Source organism: Biomphalaria glabrata, chromosome 1 (assembly GCF_947242115.1).
Source record: "Biomphalaria glabrata chromosome 1, xgBioGlab47.1, whole genome shotgun sequence".
In the NCBI taxonomy this organism is placed as follows: domain Eukaryota; kingdom Metazoa; phylum Mollusca; class Gastropoda; family Planorbidae; genus Biomphalaria; species Biomphalaria glabrata.
This window is the reverse complement of record NC_074711.1, coordinates 44,666,332-44,690,756: the sequence shown is the minus strand read 5'-3', so window position 1 is coordinate 44,690,756 and position 24,425 is coordinate 44,666,332. Positions and strand designations below refer to the sequence as shown.

The 24,425-nt window shown below is 32.9% G+C and overlaps 2 protein-coding genes across 9 annotated transcripts in view; one reads left to right on the top strand and one right to left on the bottom strand.

Moving 5' to 3' along the window:
• Window positions 1–24,425, bottom strand: part of LOC106072715 (dynactin subunit 1-like) — a 51,684-nt gene that overhangs the window by 12,841 nt on the left and 14,418 nt on the right. For 4 of the 8 annotated variants that reach the window (XM_056038589.1, XM_056038634.1, XM_056038638.1 and 1 more), the window contains exons 1-18: window positions 12,615–12,708; window positions 8,874–8,994; window positions 8,571–8,686; window positions 8,284–8,455; window positions 7,771–8,024; window positions 6,942–7,148; window positions 6,447–6,518; window positions 6,240–6,347; window positions 4,602–4,698; window positions 4,383–4,461; window positions 3,676–3,940; window positions 3,042–3,143; window positions 2,650–2,739; window positions 2,426–2,533; window positions 1,927–2,026; window positions 1,758–1,843; window positions 1,470–1,597; window positions 1,256–1,370 (exon numbers count right to left, since the gene is read on the bottom strand). In XM_056038589.1, the coding sequence (XP_055894564.1) occupies window positions 1,256–1,370; window positions 1,470–1,597; window positions 1,758–1,843; window positions 1,927–2,026; window positions 2,426–2,533; window positions 2,650–2,739; window positions 3,042–3,143; window positions 3,676–3,940; window positions 4,383–4,461; window positions 4,602–4,698; window positions 6,240–6,347; window positions 6,447–6,518; window positions 6,942–7,148; window positions 7,771–8,024; window positions 8,284–8,455; window positions 8,571–8,686; window positions 8,874–8,994; window positions 12,615–12,620 (2,226 nt within the window). In that variant the 5' untranslated portion in view covers window positions 12,621–12,708. Of the gene's footprint in view, window positions 1–1,255; window positions 1,371–1,469; window positions 1,598–1,757; window positions 1,844–1,926; window positions 2,027–2,425; window positions 2,534–2,649; window positions 2,740–3,041; window positions 3,144–3,675; window positions 3,941–4,382; window positions 4,462–4,601; window positions 4,699–6,239; window positions 6,348–6,446; window positions 6,519–6,941; window positions 7,149–7,770; window positions 8,025–8,283; window positions 8,456–8,570; window positions 8,687–8,873; window positions 8,995–11,178; window positions 11,360–12,614; window positions 12,709–24,425 lie in introns of those variants that run through there. The other 4 variants (XM_056038598.1, XM_056038609.1, XM_056038617.1 and 1 more) reach the window with 4 other exon arrangements.
• On the top strand, window positions 13,007–19,427 carry LOC106072716 (mediator of RNA polymerase II transcription subunit 28-like). The gene is made up of 4 exons (XM_013233155.2): window positions 13,007–13,267; window positions 15,254–15,320; window positions 15,452–15,564; window positions 17,862–19,427. Exons 1-4 carry the CDS (start codon window positions 13,202–13,204, stop codon window positions 18,213–18,215), a joined length of 600 nt encoding a protein of 199 aa, XP_013088609.1. The 5' UTR covers window positions 13,007–13,201; the 3' UTR covers window positions 18,216–19,427.

The window sequence follows — 24,425 nt, the reverse complement described above, 5'->3', positions numbered from 1 at the left end:
CAGAAAAACTACAAATTTTCTGTATAGATATTGTGTACAAAATAAAGTGTTGATAAGTTTAAAAAGGAAATAAAACTTTTTTTTTGGTACTTTTTAGCACATCAAAATCAAATTCTTTGGTAGCACAATATGGTGGAGTTCGCCGAATGGAGGACAAGCGCATCCTGAAAGTCATCCTCTATGGTCAACTCGTGACTGGCATAAGAAAAACTGGTCGCCTCCACCTCCGTTACATAGATGTAATAAAACGGGACCTCAAATCAGTGAACATCAATACTGACAATTGGGAAGACATATCTCTAGACCGCAACAGGTGGAGAGAGACAGTGACCAAGAAAGCTATGGACAGTGAAAGAACATGGGCCTCAGCTCAGGAAGAAAAACGTACAATCAGAAAAATGGCCAGCTCCTCTACTACCGAAGCAAAAGCCACCTTAACCTGCGCTATTTGTGGACGGGAGTGTCTCTCCAAAACAGAGCTCCACAGCAAAACAGAGCTCCACAGCCAGATGAGGAAGTGTGCTCTGAGATGAACCATAGTCGTTCTACGACTGAAGGAGGCCAATATATATGGTGGAGGCATCTGACTTTCATTCTTCAACTTAAAACTTATTTAATATCAAATGGGCAACTAACTTGAACAATATTAAAGGAGAATAGATGCAAAGATCAGCTGCCATGCATTGAGATATTTTAGAATTATAGCTTAATTCTTTTTTATTTAATTGGCAGTAAAGTTTAATTTAGCGTCCTTGACATTTGGTTTATCATACAAATCTCCAATAATAAGACTTCTGTGCTGCCTTTAGATACTAAGAACACATCTCAGTTTTATTTAAATTCTCTCTTACAGTATTCTAGTTCTTTAGAATATAAACCTGACTTTAAAAAATCAAAATGTTAACTAAAAACATTTTACTGTGATTCAATATTAACTTTGCAAACCACATTGAACTTCTGCTATTTTGGAAGTATTTAATAAAAAAAAAATAATTTTTCTTTCTAAAAGGGTAATAGAAGATCATCTAAGATTAGATAGAGATACTTTTTATTGGTCCAATCAAATGGAAATTCAGTTTGACTACAACTGACCACCTCAGCATAACTACTGTAACAAAAACAATATAGATGCAAATATGAACAACATTCACACTTGAAACACATAGACACAGAATTCCTATATTTAATTGTACATTACTTCTTTTCTTAATTTCAAGAGGATTACACCTTCACATTTTTTATGTCTGCCAAATACCTGATCTTTCCTTAGTAGATCAATAAAGTAATCAACTGATTTCTCATGGGCTGTCATCTCAGGAAGCAAGGTTCCTATTTTTAAAAATAAATCTGTGCTGCACGAGTTCAGAGCACTGAAATTGAAATATTAGAATATCAATTTTTTTATTCACAATATCTGTTCCTATTTTAAGAGTCTAGCTATTTAATGTAGACCTAAAAACTCTGCATACCTTTCATACTGCTTCATGATGCCATACAAAATATTGAGCAGAAGATTCAAATGGTTGGCAAAACTAAACTGTTCAGCCTTGTGGCTCTTTAACACATGTTCCCTCTCAAGTTTATCAGCAATCTCATACTGAAATATAATGTAATCATAAAAATAAAAGAAAATGAAACATTCCCTTTTAGTTTATCTAAATGATATTAAATAAGGTGTAATGAGAATGAAAGAAACTCAATACTGTTCTTCTTATCTCAAGATTCTTATTCAATATGAAAGCTAATTGTAGATTTACCTTGTCTTTGACCTGAGATGCCAACAGTTCTGCTTTATTCATTATTCTAGGCACCATTAACAGAATACAGATGGCATCATGATCCCCTGTGAAAAAAAAAATGTGTTTATAGCTTGGTACTATTGAAAAACAATACATTCTACTTGAGGACTACACCATTAAATTTTACCTCCTCTGCCCATAAAGGCATCTGGCATAAATGAAAGCAACATCTTGATGTGAGAGTTAGCTTGATGAATGTCCACTCTTCTCAACTCCATATCAATTGTCTGGGGAACAAAAGAAACAAACAAAAATGAGATTGTAACATTTCACTCTGAATTGTTTTATTTCCATGTGCTTTACATGACATTTAAAAAACTAGAAGCTTCAATCCAGCAGAAAACTGGTGTTGTCAACTCTCTCTCATTCCTTGCACTTACAACTCAGCATAAAGAGTTGGCAAAGTAATTTTTTTGAAATGCAAAATAACTTAAGAGCAGACAAAGATACTTTAGTTCCAGTTAATTTGAATCTTAAAACTAAATGTAACTATATAAATAAACTGAAAACTAAATGTAACTCTATAAATAAACTGAAAACTAAATGTTACTATATAAATGACTGAAAACTAAATGTAACTACATAAATAAACTGAAAACGAAATGTAACAATTTAAATAAAATGACCTTAGCATATGCTTTAGTCTCAGCAAATTTGGTCTTGAAGTCCATGAGTTCAGCAGTGGGCGTTTCTACTTTAGTCTCACTTTCTTGTTGCTTGCTACGCAGTTGTTCCTAATCAAATGTATTACAAACAATTTTACGACATTTGATAATAATAAAAATAATGCTAATCAAGAAAATTTAAATATTTTTTTGTACTTTAAAAAAATTAATTGTATATATCATACTTGTAAGTGAGCCACCAGTTCTCTGAATTTGTTTAATGTTCTGTCATAATCAGCAAATGTTTCTTGAGTAGCATCCAACTTTCTTTGAATCTAGTGATATGGAAATACAAAAACAAATGATGGAGCTTTTTAAGATGTTAGAAATTTAAGATATAAACTCAGTAAAATGTTAAAATAGAATTGAATCATTTAAAATAGCCATTAATTGGTTTGACTTCTAAATATAGATCTACAAATAATACACTTTTTGCTTCTAAATAAAAGCTAATTTCTTAAAAGTACTAACGTAGATCTGAAAATGATACATTTTCACAAGCAGTGTTATTAACTTTATGTTAGTCAAACAAAATCAATGTTTAGACTGAATACATCTGCTACATGCACAGCCATACCTCCAGGAGTTTTATATTCTTCATGTCTACTTCTTCTCGCAGCTCAAGTTCGGTGGCTTTAGCATTTTCTTGTAATTCCTCATTCATGTCATTTAGTGCTTCCTGAAGAGAGGATTAAAAAAAAAAAAAAGCTTTTTAGTTCTTTCAAAATTGTAAGCCAATTCAAACAGCAAACCAGCAAGCCAAAGATGCTCATCATCCTTTAACACAAAATATATTTAATTCTTAAGTTTCAAAGTATTGAAAATAGTATAGAATTTAGTTCTGTTTTTTTTAAAAGAAAGAGCTTTCCTTACATAGAACTTAGACACTATATATATATATATATATTTATAGCTTTTATATAGCGCTACATTCATGCTTATAGCATGCTCAGAGCGCTTTTGGTCCAATCTCATTTGTGGACCGGTTGGGGGGGGGGGGGTATCTAGGAGTTGGTTTTCCGTGCTGCCTTTAGGCGTTCAGTAAACACAACTCTGACCGAGTCGGGTGTCGAACCTCGAGCCCCCTTCTAGGTAACCAAGCCAAGCCAAGTTCAAGTGCACTTGGCCTCTCGACCACGCTTCCCACTATCCATATTAAAATTTAAAAATAAATAATAAATGTCAATAAATAAACCACACAGGTGTCTAACCAGGTCATTTTTCTCTTCCAAAATTTCTTTAATCTCATCTTCTAATTTCAAATTCCTTTCTGTGAGTGTTTCCACCATTTCCTCAGCTCCAAGTGCGGCATCCACTTGCTCCTTCAAGTCTATTAGCTCTTTCTCATACACAGTCACTTGAGCTTGGAGTCTTTCTTTATCTTTTCTCAACACAGCCAACTCTGATTCAAGCTTTTCTACCATCTTATCACTTCTCTGGCGATCTTGTTTCTCAGAATTCAACATGTCACGAAGCCTGGGTTAGATCAAACAAAAAACAAAGTCTGTTATTGCAGATCAGAATTTTTCATGCCGAGGTTAAAAAGAGTTTTTGGTATATGAACATTACTAGAACAAAAAATAAAATGGATGTCAAGAAGTAGACCAGACTTGTTAAGAACAGCAAGACAAATGTGAAAACAAAGAAACACCGCAAAAAAACTCTTTATCAGCTGTGAACAGAGACAAATGAGAAGATAGGAGGAAAACATTAAGACTGATGTGGTAAAGCTGTCTTGACCAAAACTGTTAAGTTTCCCTTTCAGAGGTACCAAAAAGATTCCGAAGTTAAAATCCCCGTCTGCCTCATGATTCGAACCCAAGACCTTTGGTTTGAAAGCCAAGCGCTTTACCACTCAACCACCGCGCCTATGTCCAAAACTGTAGGGTTTAATAAAGAGAAATAACTGAAAACTTACTTCACAAGAGCGTCTTTCATTCTTTCATTTTGCTGTTCCATTTGCTTCAGTTCAAAGGTTGCAGCCACACCTTCAGACCCTGTAAAAGATATACAAGAATTATCTACTGTGAGATTCAGTTTTGAGAGTTAATGTAGGTGTATTATTAATTTTATAGTCTCTATTAAATGTCAACAAAGATTACTTTGAGAATATAGTTTTCTTTAAAGCCTAGATTACCTTTAGAAGATATCTCATTTCTAATCAGTTCTAAGTCTAATGTTAGCTCCTCTACTTTTTCTTTCATTGAATCAAGTTCAGCTTGCAGGCTCTCAGCCTAAATATGTGAGATAAACAAATGACAACTACAAAAAGGCACACAAAGTTTCATATATTTGATTCCTAGAACAAAATTCTAAAAAATTATTTTTAAAATCTATGCAAAGTTAAAAAAAAAGGATTTTTCAAAATCCTTTTTAATGGCAGCTTGACCTATTAGCTTGTGAAAAAAAAGTATGTTTATTCTTAAGTGAAATCTCAGGACCTAATTAAATTTAATCTCAACTTTGTTAACTGTCTCATTAGTGGCTATTTTATTTTGGAGAAAATTTGTAGTTAGAATTAATACAGTGTACTCCTAAACTAAAATACCTCTGAAGATGTTATAGTTTAGTTTTCTAAGTTATTCATAAGTCAGGGTTAGTATCACTTTCTCCTAACTAAATTGTCAGGGTTAGTATCACTTTCTCCTATGTAAATTGTCAGTGTTTTATCACTTTCTCCTAACTAAATTGTTAGGGTTAGTATCACTTTCTCCTATCTAAATTGTCAGTGTTTTATCACTTTCTCCTAACTAAATTGTCAGGGTTTGTATCACTTACTCCTAACTAAATTATCAGGGTTTTATCACTTTCTCCTAGCTAAATTGTTAGGGTTAGTATCACTTTCTCCTATCTAAATTGTCAGTGTTTTATCACTTTCTCCTATCTAAATTGTCAGTGTTTTATCATTTTCTCCTAACTAAATTGTCAGGGTTAGTATCACTTTCTCCTATCTAAATTGTCAGTGTTTTATCACTTTCTCCTAACTAAATTGTCAGGGTTAGTAAACTAAATTGTCAGTGTTTTATCACTTTCTCCTAACTAAATTGTCAGGGTTAGTATCACTTTCTCCTTACTAAATTGTCAGGGTTAGTATCACTTTCTCCTATGTAAATTGTCAGTGTTTTATCACTTTCTCCTAACTAAATTGTCAGGGTTTGTATCACTTTCTCCTAACTAAATTATCAGGGTTTTATCACTTTCTCCTAGCTAAATTGTTAGGGTTAGTATCACTTTCTCCTATCTAAATTGTCAGTGTTTTATCACTTTCTCCTATCTAAATTGTCAGTGTTTTATCATTTTCTCCTAACTAAATTGTCAGGGTTAGTATCACTTTCTCCTATCTAAATTGTCAGTGTTTTATCACTTTCTCCTAACTAAATTGTCAGGGTTAGTAAACTAAATTGTCAGGGTTAGTATCACTTTCTCCTAACTAAATTGTCAGGGTTAGTATCACTTTCTCCTAACTAAATTGTCAGGGTGTGTATCACTTTCTTCTAACTAAATTGTCAGGGTTAGTATCACTTTCTTCTAACTAAATTGTCAGGGTTAGTAAACTAAATTGTACCAGTCTTAAGTTTTTTTTTCAATCCGCTTCACAACTTTTACTTGCTATCATTAAATTATACACATTTAATCAACTTTATTTTCACATAAGAGATACAAACTATCCTATGTCCACTCAAGATGTCAGTATGCTTCAGAGATGATAAGCAAGAATATGCAGTTTTTTTTTTTTTGAATGCACTTATGTGAAAAAAGAAAACAAAAAAAAAACCTTTTCTTCTGCCATTTCTTTGTCCAATGTAGCCATTTCAACAGTCTCAGTTACATCTGCCATCTCTTCTTTATAGCTCTCATATTCTTGCTGTAGCTCTGACAGCTCCTAAAAAAAAAAGAAGACGTTTTTGTTTATAATATACATGACTTGACTCTAATATATAATATACATTTAGTTTTAAACCCAAAAAACTAGACTAAATACCTTCTTTGAAGCTTGCAGCTGTCTCTGAAGATCAGCATGAGATTCTTGCATTCTAGATTTATACTCTTGTAGCTGAAAACATGTACAAGGTTAGGTTTATAAAAAAAAAAAAGTCAATTATTTTTATATTTGTTAAACATATTTCTTCAAACTCCATGGGCCATTTACTTGTTTTACTCATTTTTCAGACCCTGAGATCTATAGGGCAGATGAGATAAAAGTCATCTATTTCTATGGTTGATGGTTAATGAGGGTGTCATGTGGCCATCTCAACGCAGCTCCTTTACTTTCACAAACTAAGGTCATGCACCTACTAGAGTTGGGTGGACCCTAAAAATCTAGAAATTCAAAATCCAAACCATCACTGAGATTTGAACCCAAGACCCCTAGGTTCGGAAGCCAAACACCCACACCTCTTATTTCCTAGTTGACTATGTGACATAAAATGAAGAATGAACTTTCTAATGATCCTGATGTTTTTCCTGAAGCACTCACTTGTTGCAACTGAATTTTTGTTTTTTCAAATTCCTTTAACTTGACTTTGTCTTCAGCTCTCTTGATCTTCAATGTCTCCAGTTTTTCATTCAAATCTTTCACCTCCAGCTTAAGGCCTTCAATTTCTTGTTGCTGCTGAACACTGCTGAAACGTTCATCGATGGAGGATTGGGAGCTGGACATTGCACTCAGCTGACTCAGGTTCATCTGGAATGAAGGGAACTAAGATTAGGGCCTTAACGACCACAAATATGTGACTCTATAGTGATAATTTATAGTTTTGTCCTAAGATGAAGTTTGAACCAGGGCATTATTAGGCCAGCAGAATAGTGAAGATAATTTTACTTTTCTCAACTGATTAAATATGAACTATTATGTATGGGAATTGTTAGGCCAGCAGAATAGTGAAGATAATTTTACTTTCTAAATATAAACTATTATGTAGGACATTGTTAGACCAGCAGAATTGTGCTTATAATTTTACTTTCTAAATATGAACTATTATGCAAAGTTCAGACTTTCTGTCTCCAGAAAAATGTGCTCTTCCTATTATAAATTAAACATAAATCAAAGTCACAAAACATTTTAGAACTAAATAATTTTGTTTAGTAATATTATCCCTAATGGAACCTAGAAGTAGATATGAAAAACGATGTAATGATAGTTTATTATTAAACTGAACAAATGACCTTCCAGTGTAGCCATGACAAAAAATATAATTTCCCCTAGATTTAAAATAGTGTAATGGAAAAATAAAAATTGAAAAAGCTGCCAATAATGTAACAGCTAACATAAATTTAGTAAAATAAAAAAAATAAGATAGTTATACCAAGGAGGCTTGAGGGGAAGGAGCAGCCAGATTGTCTGAAGAGGCAGTCATTTCTACTTTTTCTACTTTAGCATGTTCTACTCTAACAGGGGCAGTAACTGTGGTCTCTGGAGCTGCAGCACTGGTTTTGTCATCAGCTGGTGTTGATTCCTTACTCGTACGGGGTAGACGAGAGAGCCGAGAGGCTGGTGTAGCATCTGGTTCCTGCTTTACGGGTGCAGCAGGAGCTGGTGTCTCTCCTAGACTTTCAGTACCTTGAAATAGAACAAGTCTTTCTAAGCAAGAACGGCTAGCAAATGTGCAGATCAGATTCATTTCATTTTCAAAGTTTAAAGGTACAATTGACTTTCAAAATGACTTTTTAAACTTTGAAATAGTTTTTCCATTAGCAAAAAGAAGTTGTTTTTTAAAGATCCAAGACTAATACTTTAATATAATTTAAAGAAAAATTGTTTGCAAAAGATAATCATGTTAGTAAATAATTAACAGTGAAAAAAAATAAATGTATAATACTCTTAGTCATGGTTCCTGGTGGTCTCAAGCCAGACTTTTTGGCAGTTGCTGGAGTGGCTGCTGGTGTGCTAACAGGACGACTTGGTGCTTTCAATCCACTCTGCCTGGGAGTGGCTGGGACTAGAACAGGAGGTGATTCTTTGACAGGCTCTTGATTTTCCAATGGGGCAACCTGGAAAAAAAATAGATTTACATTTTTAGATTTTTATCTAGGTGATAACGCAATATGTTTACCTTAACATACAAATAAAGAAATTAACTTTCTTTAAAAAAAAAGTCATGTTTACCTGTGACTGGCGGACAAAAACGCCATAGTTTTCCTGGCAGGCAAAGTAAGTCTTTCCCTGAACTGTTCCATTATTTTTACCTTTAGGCTCATCCAATACAACTCCTACCCATTTGCCTAGTTGTAAATGTAAAAAAAATTGTAACATTCTTTTGTTAAATTATCATCATTTTAAGTGCAGATATTTAAAAGACTACTGAATGTGCACTATATGGTCAAGTATTAATGATTTCTTTAGCCATTTCTTAAAGAGATTATCAGTTCTAATGAACATTACCATGAGTAAGAAACCTATAAAATGTACCTGGACTAAATACTGTGTTTCCAATGTAGGCCACTGTTCCTACAATGCCTTTCCCAATAATTTCCACACGAGTGCCTACTTTGACTGAGGCAACAGGCTGTGTCGTAGCCATGGCTGGGTTCTGAAAAAAAAAAATCATTTCTTTTACTAAAATAATATTAAACTAGATTGACAAAGTCGACAATTTTAAGACTAAAAATATGAATATGTACAAGCTAACAAAGCAATGTCTAATAGTATTTGTTATATTATTAGGATATTAAATACAAGAACCAAGAAAACATTACAATAAGCCATAGCTGAGTTAAATAAATAAAGGCACATAGCAAATATTATCTCTCTATTCTGATTAGATTCGAAGATCTTTTATAGGAGGTACATATGACAAAACATCGTATCATATGTTACAGCTAAAATGCAGAAATCAGTTATTGTGCACTTTATACAGTTTTAGTGCAGATTAATGTAAGGAAAATTGTTTCATTTTTCACATACCTAGATAATATGCAAATTACCTAGATAAATTGCATATTACCTACTAGACCAGTGATGGGCAACATTTTTTAGGCACTGACCAAAAACTTAGAGAAAATAATTTCGCAGACCATAATTATTTTTTTTTACCACAAACAAAACAAAAAGATGTAATTTAATATTACATTTAGCTTGCATGATATTAAACTGAAACTAATGTGATGTAAGTTGCTGTTAGTGTTTTGACTCTAGTTCATTAATTTGGTTCAAATCGGGACTTAGTTATTCTTAAGAATGAACTGGGTGTTCATCCATCAATCTATTTGCGAGTTAAATTAATTCAAGCTGCAAACCTGGTTTCCCTACTTCACAATCTACATTCAAAGGAAGACTATAAAAATGTCTACATCCTCTTCATTAACATGAGTCTTAAAATCTTGTTTCAAATTTGTCATCAAGTTGACTCAAATTATCTTCATAATTTATAAGCAAGTAGCCTATTACTTTCTTCCATAAGGAATTTATCTTGTGAAATGCAATAAATCCTTTTAAGTAGATTAATAGCAAATACAATATATTGTTTAAAATATTTAGTGTGGCTCCAAAATGTTGTCATTAAATATATTTTTTCTTAACATTTCATTTGATCATGTGACAGACGTTCTGTGACAATGCAAATGCCAAGAGCCATTCAGAATCTTCAAATATTTCTCATTCAGATTGCATGAAAGTAAAAAACTCTTGAAATGGACTATTTGTAAGCCCATGGGAGCAAAGAGTATTTATAAGCTTTACCAATACTCAGAGGACTGATTTTACATTGAAAGCTGTCTTATAGACATTGTCCCTAGGTATAATGCAGTGTAGGTAAATAACATTGTTTCCAGGGTAGTTTTGATTGAAAATCTCAACAAAACCAGAAATAAAAAAAAACATTTAACACCAACATTTAATGTACATCAAAACTCAATTTCCTGCCACAGTTCTCATTTCAGCAGATACAAACAGTAGTGAATCCTGAAAAGTTAAATTCACAATATTACCCCAATGTTTTAATTCACATTAAAAACTTTTAACTTTATGATTAAAATTGTTAGTTTTGATTATTATCACAAAACTTGTGCATGCCAGAGTTGGCCCACAGGCCGTAGTTTGCCCATCACTGTACTAGACACTCATTAAATTGAAAAATGTTATCATACACTTGCTACTGTACTGCTAAAGTATAAAAATCAGTTACCATTAAAGTGAAAAAAAGGAGAATACACTTAAATACAAAATGATTTATTCTACAAATTATCTTGGTATCAGTTTTATGCAAATTAGCCTAGAGGTAATGTGCAAAAATTTAATAAAAAGATTGTAACGAGCTTTATTAATATGCAGATTATATTATATAATAGTAATAAAGACAAAGATTTTCAATATATATAGATCTATAGATTACTAAACAATATATATCTATAAATTACTAAAGACTATAGTGATAAGGAGTCTAGAATCTAGATCTACTGAGACAAATACTAGCAGATGTACATACATACTATTTAGATTATTATTATAGTAGAATAAGTCATAAGTAGATCTATGTTAAATAATTAGTGACAAGATCTATAGATCTAGATCTAGTAAAGTAGACTATAATTATAATGTCACTAGATCTCTCTCTCTATATATATATTAATATATAACATATATATATATATATATAACATATATATATATATATATATATATTAATTATAGGACCTAGATCTAGAATAATCTAGATCTATAGATCTACATTTAGAATTATAGATTATAGATAATGATAATGAAAAAAGATAATCACAAGCAGTTGAAACTTGAGTTGTCAGTTGAGTTGACTCTAAACTCCAGTTAGTTACTAATCTAGATCTAATTAAATCTAATACTAGAGATTACTGTCAGTGTCACTGTGACTATCACGGATTACACTCACTTCACTGAGTCAGAGATCTAGATTTCTTTAGTAGAATAGATACTGATCTAGACTTAGAATATCAGTATAGTATATATATTATATATATATTATATAATATATATATAACTGAGTTAACAGAGTCTAGTTCATTACTGAGTTTGTTACTCTCAAATTAAAATTTTGTTAGTTAAGTTGTCTACTTTAGATATAATATAAAATAATATAATAATATGTTAAGCTAGGCTGTGGTTAGGCTCTACTGACAATAATTATAGAGAATAGATCTCTACTCATACTGCACTTAAGAGTTGACTTCTAAAGTTAAAGTTAAAGACTCAAGTTAGTCTGACAGAGTTAGGCATAGAGGCGTTACAAGAATACTAGATTCTAGAATAGTAAGATCTAAATATATCTAGAACTACTACTAGACTAGACCTAGAATCTAGATTTAGATCTATCATCTAGGTCTAGTCTAGATTGACTAGATTTCTAGATGATCAAGAAATTCCTAATTTAGTCTTTTAGGTCTATAAATATTTAGGGTTAGATCTAGATCTAGCTAGAATTTCTAGAATCTAGATAAATTCTAGATTAGTAGATATCTAGATTCCTAGTCCTACTAGACTCTATGTAACTATTAATAATTAAGTCCTACTCCTAGTCACCTAAACTCTAAACCTAAACTTTATTAAAGTCCCTAGTAGTACTGTAGTAGTAGACTAGTAGTAGTAGTAACTAGTTACTAGTAGTGGCCGCTAGTCATAGTAGTACTAGACTCTAGACTAGTCTAGATTAGATCTAGATTGTCTAGATCTAGATCTATATCTTATTCTAGATGATAGATCTCTAGTCTAGATCTATAATCTATCTATATTAATCTATATTATTTAAATTATAATTATTATTATATTTATATATAATTATATATTGATTCTAGATTCTAGGTCTATACTATAGTCTATATAGACTAATATTAATAAGTAATAGTATGTAGAGACTAGATGATTTACGTCTAACTTAGTCATTAGTGACATTAGTCTTAGACGACTTAGTAAGTAGATCTAAGTAACCTAACTTAGTAAGTAAGTAACTACTTTACAAAAACATAACATTGACAGTGTCAGTGATTCAGTATTCTCTTAAATTAATGTTAAGATATTGAACGAATTGAACATATAATAAATAATATTCTAGCTAGATTGAGACTAGATCTAATACTATACTATATATAGGTCTACAACAATACAACATGAAATCAAAATAAGCTTAAATAATAAATAGAACTAGAAGGTCTAGTCTAGATATAAAAATAAAAGTAATCCCACATCCATCTTAATATTCTTAATAAAAACAATCAATAATCATAATGGAGATCTATTAGTATTAGATATTATACTAATCTAGACGATTTCCGGTGAGTTTATAGAGTTGCCAATTTAATCACATATCTACAATCTAGATCTAGAAATCTAGTCCCGGTATCTTCAAATAACATGCCATTTTAATTTTAAACTATTTGTGTTCGATCTAGAATCTAGATTTTATACTTTAGTTCTAAATTTCAATGTAAACCGAAATCATTTTGAGTTTAAAATATCTACGAACGGACTTCTATTTGTAAATCTATTATTTAGCTTATTTTCCAAATTTAAAAAACATGTTTTAGGTTGGCAGCATTAAAAAAAACTTTTGTTGTAAAGTTTAGAAAGCTGCTCAACATTGATTCAAAGGGAAGTCAATCTTGTTTACAAACAAAACGCACAAAATAGTATAAAAGAAATCCAAATATTCCAAGACGCCAAAGTCTAGATCTAGATCTAATCTAGATTCTCGACTCTAATTAGAGTTGAAATCTACATCCTAGATTAAAGATATAGATCTAGATAAAGATCTACAAGTATAGAGTATTATAATGGCGAACGAAAATTGTAATGCCGGATCTTCTCATCTTGTAGATGATTTTGAAGCCGCTTTTCAGGTTTAATTTTTAATTCATAAATACTAACTTATAGATTCTAGATCTAGATCTAGTATTAATAATATACTTGTGTAGTTGTATAGACATTATTATTATACTACTATTATAGTATAGTAGTATCTAAGTATAGTAATAATGTAACTATAAGTAATAGATCTATCTACTTAAAGTTATACATGATATAGTTACATAGTTACTCATCTTATCTTATATAATACAGTCACTTCAAAAAAGAAGATGATTACGTCCTACGCGTCATGCATTTATTAGTCATGCATATTAACCAATGACTTAAATTCTGCTAGCTCAGGCAACCCATTCCATGCTCTAATAGCACTAGGGAAGAAGGAAAATTTGTACAAATTTGTCCTACTCATAGTAGTTATAGATCTAATTAATGTCTAAATTTTATATATTAATATAGGATTTATAGGTCTAGAGTGTCTATCAGTAGTATTTGATATATATGTATAACTGTAACTATATAGACTCCCAATCTACTCTGCAAGCACTTAACAGCAGCACCTCAAACAGCCCAAGAGAGTTGACAACACTCATTCTGATAAACCACCAGATGATATCAAAATTAAATATCAATATTACACTACAGTGGATCCCTGGACACATTGGCATCATGGGAAATGAAAAGGCAGATAAGCTATCAAAGGCAGGTTCAACTATGGAACAACCAGATAGACCTGTTAACTACCTCACCCTAAGGTCAATGTTAGTCAACAATCACAAAGAGGAGTGGCTCAACCAATGGGCATCAGGAAACACAGGCAGAGCCATGTACAGAGAAATGACTACGCCTAACAAACTGGACAGTATTAACTTCCTCCCCCGCAAAGAACAATCTACAATCTTCCAACTAAGAACAGGACACACACCACTATTAAATTACCACCTGAACAAAATAAACTCCACACAACTACCCCTTTGCAGACATTGCGCCCACCCCTTTGAAACCGTAAACCATATCCTCTTTGAATGCCCCTCCCTAATCCACCTTAGGCAGACCCTACTTCCACTACAGCCCAACATAACCAACACCCTGTACGGCAGTGCTGAACAACTGAAGAAAACAGCACACTTTTTTTCCTTGGCACAGTCTGCAAAAGAGCTCACAGCTCAGCAGCAATAAAGCTGGCTAGAAGAAGAAGAAGAAGTAACTATATATAATATAATATTGTGTATATAGATTATAGTAGAGATCTAGAAATATATTTATGTTACATACTATTATTAATTAGTCTATATAGAATCATAGATCTAGAGTTCTAGACCAAACTAGTAGTATTTCAATCTAGATCTAGTCTAGTTTTTAATGTTTTTCTCATTTTACTGTTTTAGTTTTTTAGCTTCCGCTGCTCAATTTTCTAGATGATCTAGATTTAGAAGTAGAATATATATTTTACAAACTTGACTCTAATAATGAGTCTCGCTATTCAGGCTCTCTTCAAACTGCTCCACACAACACCACCAACTCAAAGAATTTGCCAACTCAGATCAAGGCTCCAAAATAATAGTTTAATGTCCAATAAATCACAGTTAACACTGTAAAATTGGCAACACGTAACACAGACTGAACAAATATTTCACTGTTAACAACCGTACCATTGTATCAACTCTTGCACTGGCCTCTCTGCCTCACTCGTGACTTGCACTGGTTTCAACTTTTTCGGACTTGCACGGGGTTCACCTGTTCAGTACTGACTTCAAACACTGGGCTCATTGTGTCCGACTCAATTGCAGATTAAGGACATAATTATCTTCTCTTTTAATGTCTGTAATTTATAAGTATAATAAGACAAGAGCCTATCTATATTAAATAAAATTAGGCTAAAAATAAATTTTGTCTATGTTTTGAATTTACTTGTACATATATTTGTTATTCTGTGCAGGGATTTGTTTATTCTTTTTAAAATCTTTGATTCACACATTTGTTGTGTATAGTTTCAATGCACAATTTATTTTTCTATTCAGAACTGTGTTTCTCTACTTACATCCCAAGAAAATTTTAATGTTCAGGACTCAGAAGAAACTAAAATGAGTAAGTTCGTTCTGTTTTGTATAATATTTTAAAATATTTGTTTAGAAAAACTAAGAACCTTTAGCGCAAATTTAGTAGAGATTTAGGGTTAGGTTTAGCATAAGCATAAAATTATTTTGTTTTTTCTATAGGTGTAGAAAATAGTTTGCAAAGGTTTTTAGAATCTGCAAGACAAATGGAGACTTTCTTTTTGAACAAGAGGTTAATTTTATCTGTTGCCAGACCTGAGCATGTTCTGAATGAAGTAAGTCAATTTTTAGCTGGAACTTTTTATAATGTAATAAGGTACCCTATATAGTTGGCATATTATATATATATATATATAAATATATATATATTATTATATATATATATATATATATATTATTATATATATATAAATATATATATATATATATATATATGTTAAGGTATTTCGTCAAAGAACCAATGGTCATTTAATATTTCTTGTTTGTTTGTTTTCTTTACATTGGCAGATATTTTGTTTACTCATAGAGTTTATAATGTTACCAAATAATATTATTTTACATTGTTATTAATGTTACTGTAATGGAGAATGTTTTTTTTCTATTAATGTCAAGATTCTTAAATTCAATGTAGATTTCAGTCTGTAGCCTGGTCATTAAGTTGAATATTCATTTTGTGTTTCCTAAAGAAGAATTATTTTTTTTTAAATTAAAAGTTTAATTAAAACTTTTGCTCTAGTGCATTACAATATAAAATTAGAACTGGTAGCATAACATCTAAATGGTGTATTTCCAAGCTGACTTAAATCAGTTACTTACCTTATATTTTATAATTATAAAACAGTTTTAAAAAATGTATGAAAAATAACCAATGAAATTACAGGTAGTCCTCGACTTATGACGGTGTTCCGTTCCTATGCGGCAGCGTAAACCGAATTTTGACGTAAGTCGGATCATACATTCATAGAGAGTACTTTAGCATAATAACAGTACTGTACTGTACTGTAAACACTTAGCCTATCCATACACCTATTCTAATACATAATTATCAAAGCAAAGTCAGTCTCTCCTTTTAACTTTATGACCTGGTGCCGACTTCTCCTCCTTGGTGGTTGGGTAAATGTTTCCAAAACAAGCCTGTCTCGTCAACGTTGAACACTTGTTGCGCACAGTAACCACCCTCCTCAATTATCTCAGCCAATGCTTTTGGAAACTCAGTTGCTGCTTTCTTATCAGCACTTGCAGCTTCACCTTGCACTTTAATGTTATGGAAATTGGCACGATCCTTAAACCTCATAAACCAACCCCTAATCGCCACAAATTCTTCATTTTCACTTCCTTCTCCCTTTTCTCTTTTCAACACCTCAAACAGTCTCCTAGCTTTCTCCTGAATAAACATAAGGCTCACAGGGATACGGCGTTGATTTTGGTCTTCCAACCACAGCACCAATAATCTTTCCATCTCAATAATAAGCCCACTATGCTGCTTTGTTATCACTGTCGCTTTCATAGGAGCAGATCTTTTCACGTGTTCAAGGATACGATCTTTATCCTTAATAATCGTAGCGACAGTCGAACGACTAAGTTGTAATGACTTGCCAATTTCTGTTGGTGTTTCCCCCTTATCAGATTGCCTTATGATGGCCACTTTCACCTCCATGGTGATGGCCTTCCTTTTCTTTGCTGCATCCTTTTCTTTAGGGTCAGATGAGTCTGACTTACGTTTGGCAGCCATAATGAAGGGTCCTATAGCATGCAGGAGACTAGTTTTCCTCTTGTAACGGTACAGTGTACAGTACTGGACTACACTACTGTATAAATGTATTCCTCCGCCACTGCATGTAATTCAACATCTATCACAAAACCATGTAAGTCGAACTGAGCCGTCGTAAACAGCGTCATAACCATGAAACCACGTTAGTCGAGACCGTCGTAACCCGAGGTCTACCTGTATTTTATTTATATTTATAACTCGTATGGTATCCCATTTGTTTTGAGGCTCATTGAGTTAAAGTTGTATCACAATTTTCATCTTATTATTTGGCAGCTTTTAGTCTGGTTTTTATTAGCATGTCAGCATATGGACTGTTTAGGACAAACATAAAGACTAAGTTTATCAACCTGTAAATGTGGATGGTCAAATTTCAGAGAAAATCAAAATCTTATCACATTTTACATTGTCAGACTCTTGTAAAGAAAATTCTAGCCTTCTTGCATTTGAATCCCAGTATATGTATTAGTGCTATCAATTTGTTTTCTCAAATGTTTCCATCCTAGTGGACCATTTTTTTTTATTTTCTAAATAATCAAATCATATTTCCATGCTAGTGTTGTTGTTTTGTTGTTTTCAATCCTCAATTTCTTAAAACTCTTCCCAATATTTTCTTTTTTTGAACTCTCCTATGCTAGATTTTTTGTTCTCTGGAGGTAAAACTATTAAAACTCAATTGGTATCAATGATGTATTGTTATAGATTTGCATCATTTTGTTGTGAAAAAAGAGTACAATAGTTAAGATTTTAACCAAACATTTATATGGGTTACTTAGACTTTTGTAATATTTGTAAACATTTTAGGACATTCTGGAGCTTAAGGCTGAATTTGAGAGGAAAGAGAAACTGATTGAAAAACATCATGAAAAGTTGCCCAAATGGCAAGCTCTGCTTCGCTCCAATGCATCAGCCATGCCTACAAGTCCTTACTCAGGTAGTCAGCCTCAGTCTCATCAGAATATGGTACCGGGCCCACCTATGTCAACATCTGTTGGGCCACCGATGGGGGCCTCAGCCAATCAGCCAATGATGAGCCAACAGATGACATCCATGGCACCTGGCCAATACCCAGGTCCTCCAGCTGGCCATCCTGGACAGTACAATATGCCACCACCAGCATACCCCCAGGGACCTCTTGCTTATTTAGAACGGATGTAGCTAAGAATGGAATGGAATCTTTCAGTGTACATGAACATATTTCTCTGGACTAAGTTTTTTGTTGTAAGGCTCAATGTTGAAACCATTGCTGGGTGAAAATTGTGTCATTGCAGTACATCTGTTTTTGTGTTTATGCTGAATGTTTAAACATTTTTCATATAGTATCCTCAAGATACAACTTTTATGTTAAGACTATGTATAGACTATAGATTAGATCTAGACTAGAGTCTAAAGTGTGTGTGAAAGTGTGTGTATGTATGTATGTATGTAAGAATATTTCTTCCAGATAATTCATGAGAAGAATTCTTGTTTTCAAACATTGTTCTCAATCATGAAATTTTAGAACACCTTTATGTTTATACTACAAGCATCACCATTCATTGCTGTTTCAGGCAGTCTTACAGATGCTGTTTCTAGATATAATGCATTGTAGGAAAAAAACATTGTTTCCAGGGTAGTTTTGTTTGAAAATCTCAATCTTTTTAATGATTTTTTCAATTTTTTTTTGGTGCCGTTCCTTTATCTCCCATATGCCTTCTCTCATTAAAACATTTGCTCAGACTGAACCAGATAGTGCAAATCATTCTGCTCTCAATAGTATGAAGTGTTGACAAATCTATTGGGTCAGTGGACATACTGGTATGTGAGGCTTCTTCCAATGATCATTCTGTTATAAAGTAGGTTTTATCCAAAACAAAACAAAATATTTTGCTACCTCATAAAAAGAAAAGTAAATAGTATTAAAAAAAAAAAACCATTGTATTTATTTGTATTTCAGGTTTGTCCGTGGTTGATACTAATGATGTACATCTACATATTTAGATTTGGAAAAAGGCTACTAAATTTTTGTAGAGAGCTCTTTAATAGATCAGTTTAAAGGTCTTTTCAAAATATTTAGTGCTGTTAATTAAATATGCTTACAATTAAAGATGTTCCCTTTTTTTAAAATCTAACCCTCATTAATTTTTAAGAGCAAAATAATCACTCTATAATCTGTATAAAGGAGGAGTTGTCTCTTTTTTTTTTTTGTAAGTAATTTTTTTTGTTAATAAATATTTTCTTGTTTGTATATGATCATGTAGATTTATACTAAATGTTAAATGTGCGAAAGAAAATTTGATGGTCGACTGGATTTGGGGAAGGGGAAAGTCTATAAGAGATAATGAAAATAAAAATTGTTTTAGATTTGTATTAAATATTTATTGAAACATTCTTTTTAACCCAATTTTTTAATGAGCTTCATTACTACAGATTTATATTAGGAAAAAGGCTACTAAATTTTTGTAGAGAGCTCTTTAATAGATCAGTTTAAAGGTCTTTTCAAAATATTTAGTGCTGTTAATTAAATATGCTTGCTGACCTACATTCCGATGTTTTACAGATATATTAAATCTGGATATTTTAATTTTTAAAAATCTTTATTATGCCTCGAGAAGCGTGGAGCCCAAGGAAATCAAAGTTAAGCTTAAAAGATCTCCAATAGAAACGGCTCATTTTATTTGTTACCAGGTTCATTGTTCCATTATGTTAAAAGGCCAACCATAAAAAAAATATCTTTTTTTTTGTTTTAAATGACACGATTTTCAGACATTCAATAATGCAAACAAAGGCGTTTATTTCAGACCTAATGTTTATTACATTTGAGGTGATGCTTTATCTAGCCAGTCAATCCTTTTGAAAGTCTTTATTGTCCAAACAATGCTGTTTCAAACCTGGACTAAAGAGCAACAAGGGGAGGTGCACCAGTTGACCAAAGATTTACAAAAAAAAACAACAACTTCATCCTTGGACTCAATAGAAAGAAATGTTGTGTCGAAAAATTTACAACCAATGTTGGACAAATGAAATCGAAAATGTCAAAACTGATCTCACCAGCCACAACAGAGTGCAACCCAAATGAGGAATGGAGTGTCGGATGGAACAGGATTAGCTAGAATGTTCTGTGGGAGCCCACTGGAAGCTCTATGCTATAATATATAGCATTATATATATATATATATGTAGTCTATGGTTAAGACCTATTTGATTAGATCAAACTCGGAAAACACATGACATCTAGCTATTCCTGCTATATCGTAAGAGATATTGTCTTTCTAGTTAAAGATAAGTTTGAAGTCAATAAAAGAAAACTTTTTATATGTAACTTACTTGCTATTTTTTTTTAAATTCTTTGTCGCTATTTAAAAAGTAAAGTTTAATAAAAAAAATACTTTTTTTTTCGTTAATGTATTTTAGGAAAGGTTGCATTGTTTCATTCGTCTTTACAAACCTTAATGTTTCAGTAAGAACCTCTTTCAAGTATAATAAAGAAAACATGTTCAGTTGATGTTTACAGTTCTGTAACAATCAATCAGTATAAGTAATTAATTCACCAACGATAGTTTTTTGGTAATAAGTTGAGGGGGGGGGGGGGACACTGAACTAAACCGTACCAAGTGACACCGACCCTTGTGACGCCACTAATTCTTGGCGGTCTCAGTGCAAGATTGGAACTGAAAACTATGAAAATGGACAAAGATTACTCGATGTCTTCTCATAACATTCCCTCTGCGTCACTAATACATTTTTCTATATTGAACAGCACCGCGGAGTAAAATGACAATCTTCGCTCCAAATCCTGGCACCAACTTGATCTAACCTTGGTATATCTTCGCTCCAAGTCCTGGCACCAACTTGATCTAACCTTGGTATATCTTCGCTCCAAGTCCTGGCACCAACTTGATCTAACCTTGGTATATCTTCGCTCCAAGTCCTGGCACCAACTTGATCTAACCTTGGTATATCTTCGCTCCAAGTCCTGGCACCAACTTGATCTAACCTTGGTATATCTTCGCTCCAAGTCCTGGCACCAACTTGATCTAACCTTGGTATATCTTCGCTCCAAGTCCTGGCACCAACTTGATCTTACCTTGGTATATCTTCGCTCCAAGTCCTGGCACCAACTTGATCTAACCTTGGTATATCTTCGCTCCAAGTCCTGGCACCAACTTGATCTTACCTTGGTATATCTTCGCTCCAAGTCCTGGCACCAACTTGATCTTATACCTCATATTTATCAAAATTTATCCGGTCCTATCCATCGCTTAACTGTGAAATCACTCATTGGTATGCTGTTAGATTAACCTTTTCCCTAAAACAAATCCACCAAGTTATTGATAAGTTTGAAGTCAAGAAAAGAAAGTTCTTAGTATATAATCCTGAATGTCTATAGGCTGCACGGAAAACCTTCTCCCAGATACCACCCCCCCACCACCACTGGTCGACAAATGAGATTGACGTATAGCACTCTGAGCATGCTATAAGCATGAAAGTACCGCTATACAAAAGCTATAATAATAATAAATATATTAATAATATATTAATGTAACAATTTCATTAATAAGCGATAAAAGGATCATTTAATTTTTTTTTTGGAAATATTTACATTTTGAAAATCTTTTATCTGGTGCAGAAAGGTCCTACCTCCTAATCAGTTTTTTTTTTATCGATTCTTTTCTTGTTTATTGAATCTCTAGCCTAAAGGATTGATACTATTAGATCAAGTTTGTATATCAATGTCAAGGCATTTCTCCAAAGAAAAAGTAGACGGTTTGATGTTGCAAAGCTTGTCACGGATCAAGGTAATAGGAAAGAGAAACCAAAGGGAGAGAAAAAAAAAACTTTTCCAGTTTCGCACGATCGGCCAATGTTCAATAGAGTTTCTAGAAGCAAAGAAAATAATTCAATCAATAGCAAAAGGAATAAAATATTTAAAATATCGGTTAATATGAAATTTATACAAAGAAGGTTTTCGGGTTAAAATGATAGACATAGAACCACAAACATATGTTTATGGTTAAAAATATAGCCAGACTCAGAAGATGAACAAAGTAGAGGATAAGTCATAGAGAAACTGTACATGTATTTTGAAAACTAAACTAAACAAAGAACAAACGTAGAAATTTATAATGGGTTACTTATATTACCTTCTTACATGCAAATCAAACTTACTAATAGAAGTCTTAGGGAATAATCTTTTTTTTTCTGTAATCTATAAGATAAAAGATTAGCCATGTTTTATTTTATTTTTTAAATCACCTCTGGAAAAAATATTACACCCGTAATAAGTCAAGTAGACCAGGTGAAGATATGAACCAACATATCCTGACATTGTTTGTTCAAATGCTGCACACAGCTCTATGGTATCGAACTACTAGAGCTAATAAAACTAACCATTTAAATAGTCATTAAGAGACACAATTAGTACAGACAGTAGGCTATTAGAGAAGATAATATTCTTGGGGAAAAATAAAAGACTGTCATTGTGTAGGCTACCCTGTCACGTGGCTTACTCACAATTGACAAACTAGAGATACCTAACAGCCTAAATAATTAGATCATTAAGAATTATTGCGCCAGAACCGGACACCAGCCCATTTCAGTCAGGCTTCAAGATGGCATTGATGTGTGATTGGAACTCTAGTTTAACAACTTTGGAATGTGTACGTCAAGCAAAGGTATTTTTTTTTAAATTTTAAATTGGCAATTAATTTATCTTAATTTATATCTATATATATAATTCTCTTCTTCGCTCAAGAGTACGGACGAGAAGAAGAAGTAAAGGAAAGATCACTCTTTTATTTCTGCGGATAGAGTTATCCCACGAAATTTACGAGCCTTGCGTGTAGCGAAGTCATACAGTATTTCATAAAAATTCTATTTCCTACATAGATCACGTTCATTAGCAAGAATTACCAAATGTTTCAATCTATCTACGAGAATTGTTGAACTTAAGTAATTCTTCATTAGTTTTAGGCGCGAGAAGCTGCTTTCACCAGATTCCAAAATTACGGGTTAAGGCCGTTTTTTTTTTATCGCGCGTAGGATTGGCATTTTCCTATTTGATTGACACCCCAAAATGACAATTTTTGTCTATATATTTCAGGAGATTCGTATGAGTTTTCTAAAGATTTTAATCATTTCCGGATATTTCCAGAACTTTTTCGTATATTTTGCAATTTCAGATTTCCAGGAGCTCCTTGTAAATTGACAGGAGGCCGCGGGAAATCTGTTATAAGTTATACAATGGTTTAATTTAATAATTTATACACCTAGAATTAGCGCGGGTCCTTGAAAGTGCGGGTTCCATTGCGGTCACATAAGTGCGGAGCCCACTGCGGTCACCTAAGGCCGGCCCTGCAAAAAGCGTTGAATGCTACGCCGCCGGTCGACTAGTTTATTTATAAGAGATTTAGTACAGTAGGCTATTAGAGAAGATAATAGTCTTGGGGAAAAAAAAGACTGCCATTTTACAGGCTATCCACTCACGCATTAGGAACAAATCAGCAAATCTTATTAGAATGTGAGAAACCAGACATAATTGCAGGAACAGAAATTTGGCTACATCCTGAAATTTATAATAGCCTACAGAAATGTTCAATAGTAATTAGGAAATATTTAGGACAGATAATCATGGAGGAGTTCTTTTAGCAATAAAAAAAAACCCACTCTTATAGCTGAAGAAATTAATCAAAAAGTATAGAATCAACATTTTGTAAAATTAACACCACTTCAACATCTCTTCTAATAGGCAGTATCATGGGCGTAGCCAGGTGGGGGGGGGGGGTTTGAACCCCAAACCCCCTCCCTCCGAAATGAAATCCCTCCGGCAAGGGGGGGGGGGGAACGGAATTAAGTGATCGATTTTTGCTTTCATTTTGTTTATTTTAGGTTAGATTTTAATAATAAATCATCACTTACCACAGCACAGCCGAGGGGGTTTTGAGTTAAAAATCGTCTACCAGGGGGTTTTGAGAATTAAAAAAACCCTATCAGGGGGTTTTGAGATACAAATCCCTCTACCAGGGGGTTTTGAGTTTAAAACCCCCTACCAGGGGCTTTGAGTTTAAAACCCCCTACATGGGGTTTTGAATTTTAAACCCCCTACCAGAGGTTTTTGCAGTGAACTCCCCCTCTTCTATAAAACAAAACAAAAGAATGCAAACAACAATCCCCAAATTCCAACAGCACAGTTAAGGAAAATTTTAATTTTAAAACCCCCCCTCCAAAATTTACGATAAACCCCCTCTTCAATATAAAAAAAAGCAAATTACACACTCAAAATTCTATGAGCGTAGCCAAAGGGGTTTTGAGTTTAATTCCCCCCCCCCTCCAGTTGGGGTTTAAAGCTAAAAAGTACCTATTCAATATTTAAAAAAAGCAAATTACACA

Bases quoted from the DNA above. Each gene is read 5' to 3' on its own strand.
- LOC106072716 (XM_013233155.2), top strand. From the start codon at position 13,202: ATGGCGAACGAAAATTGTAATGCCGGATCTTCTCATCTTGTAGATGAT. The intron at 15,321-15,451 runs GTAAGTTCGTTC...TTTTTTCTATAG, and splicing joins CTCAGAAGAAACTAAAATGA to GTGTAGAAAATAGTTTGCAA. The intron at 15,565-17,861 runs GTAAGTCAATTT...TAAACATTTTAG, and splicing joins CTGAGCATGTTCTGAATGAA to GACATTCTGGAGCTTAAGGC.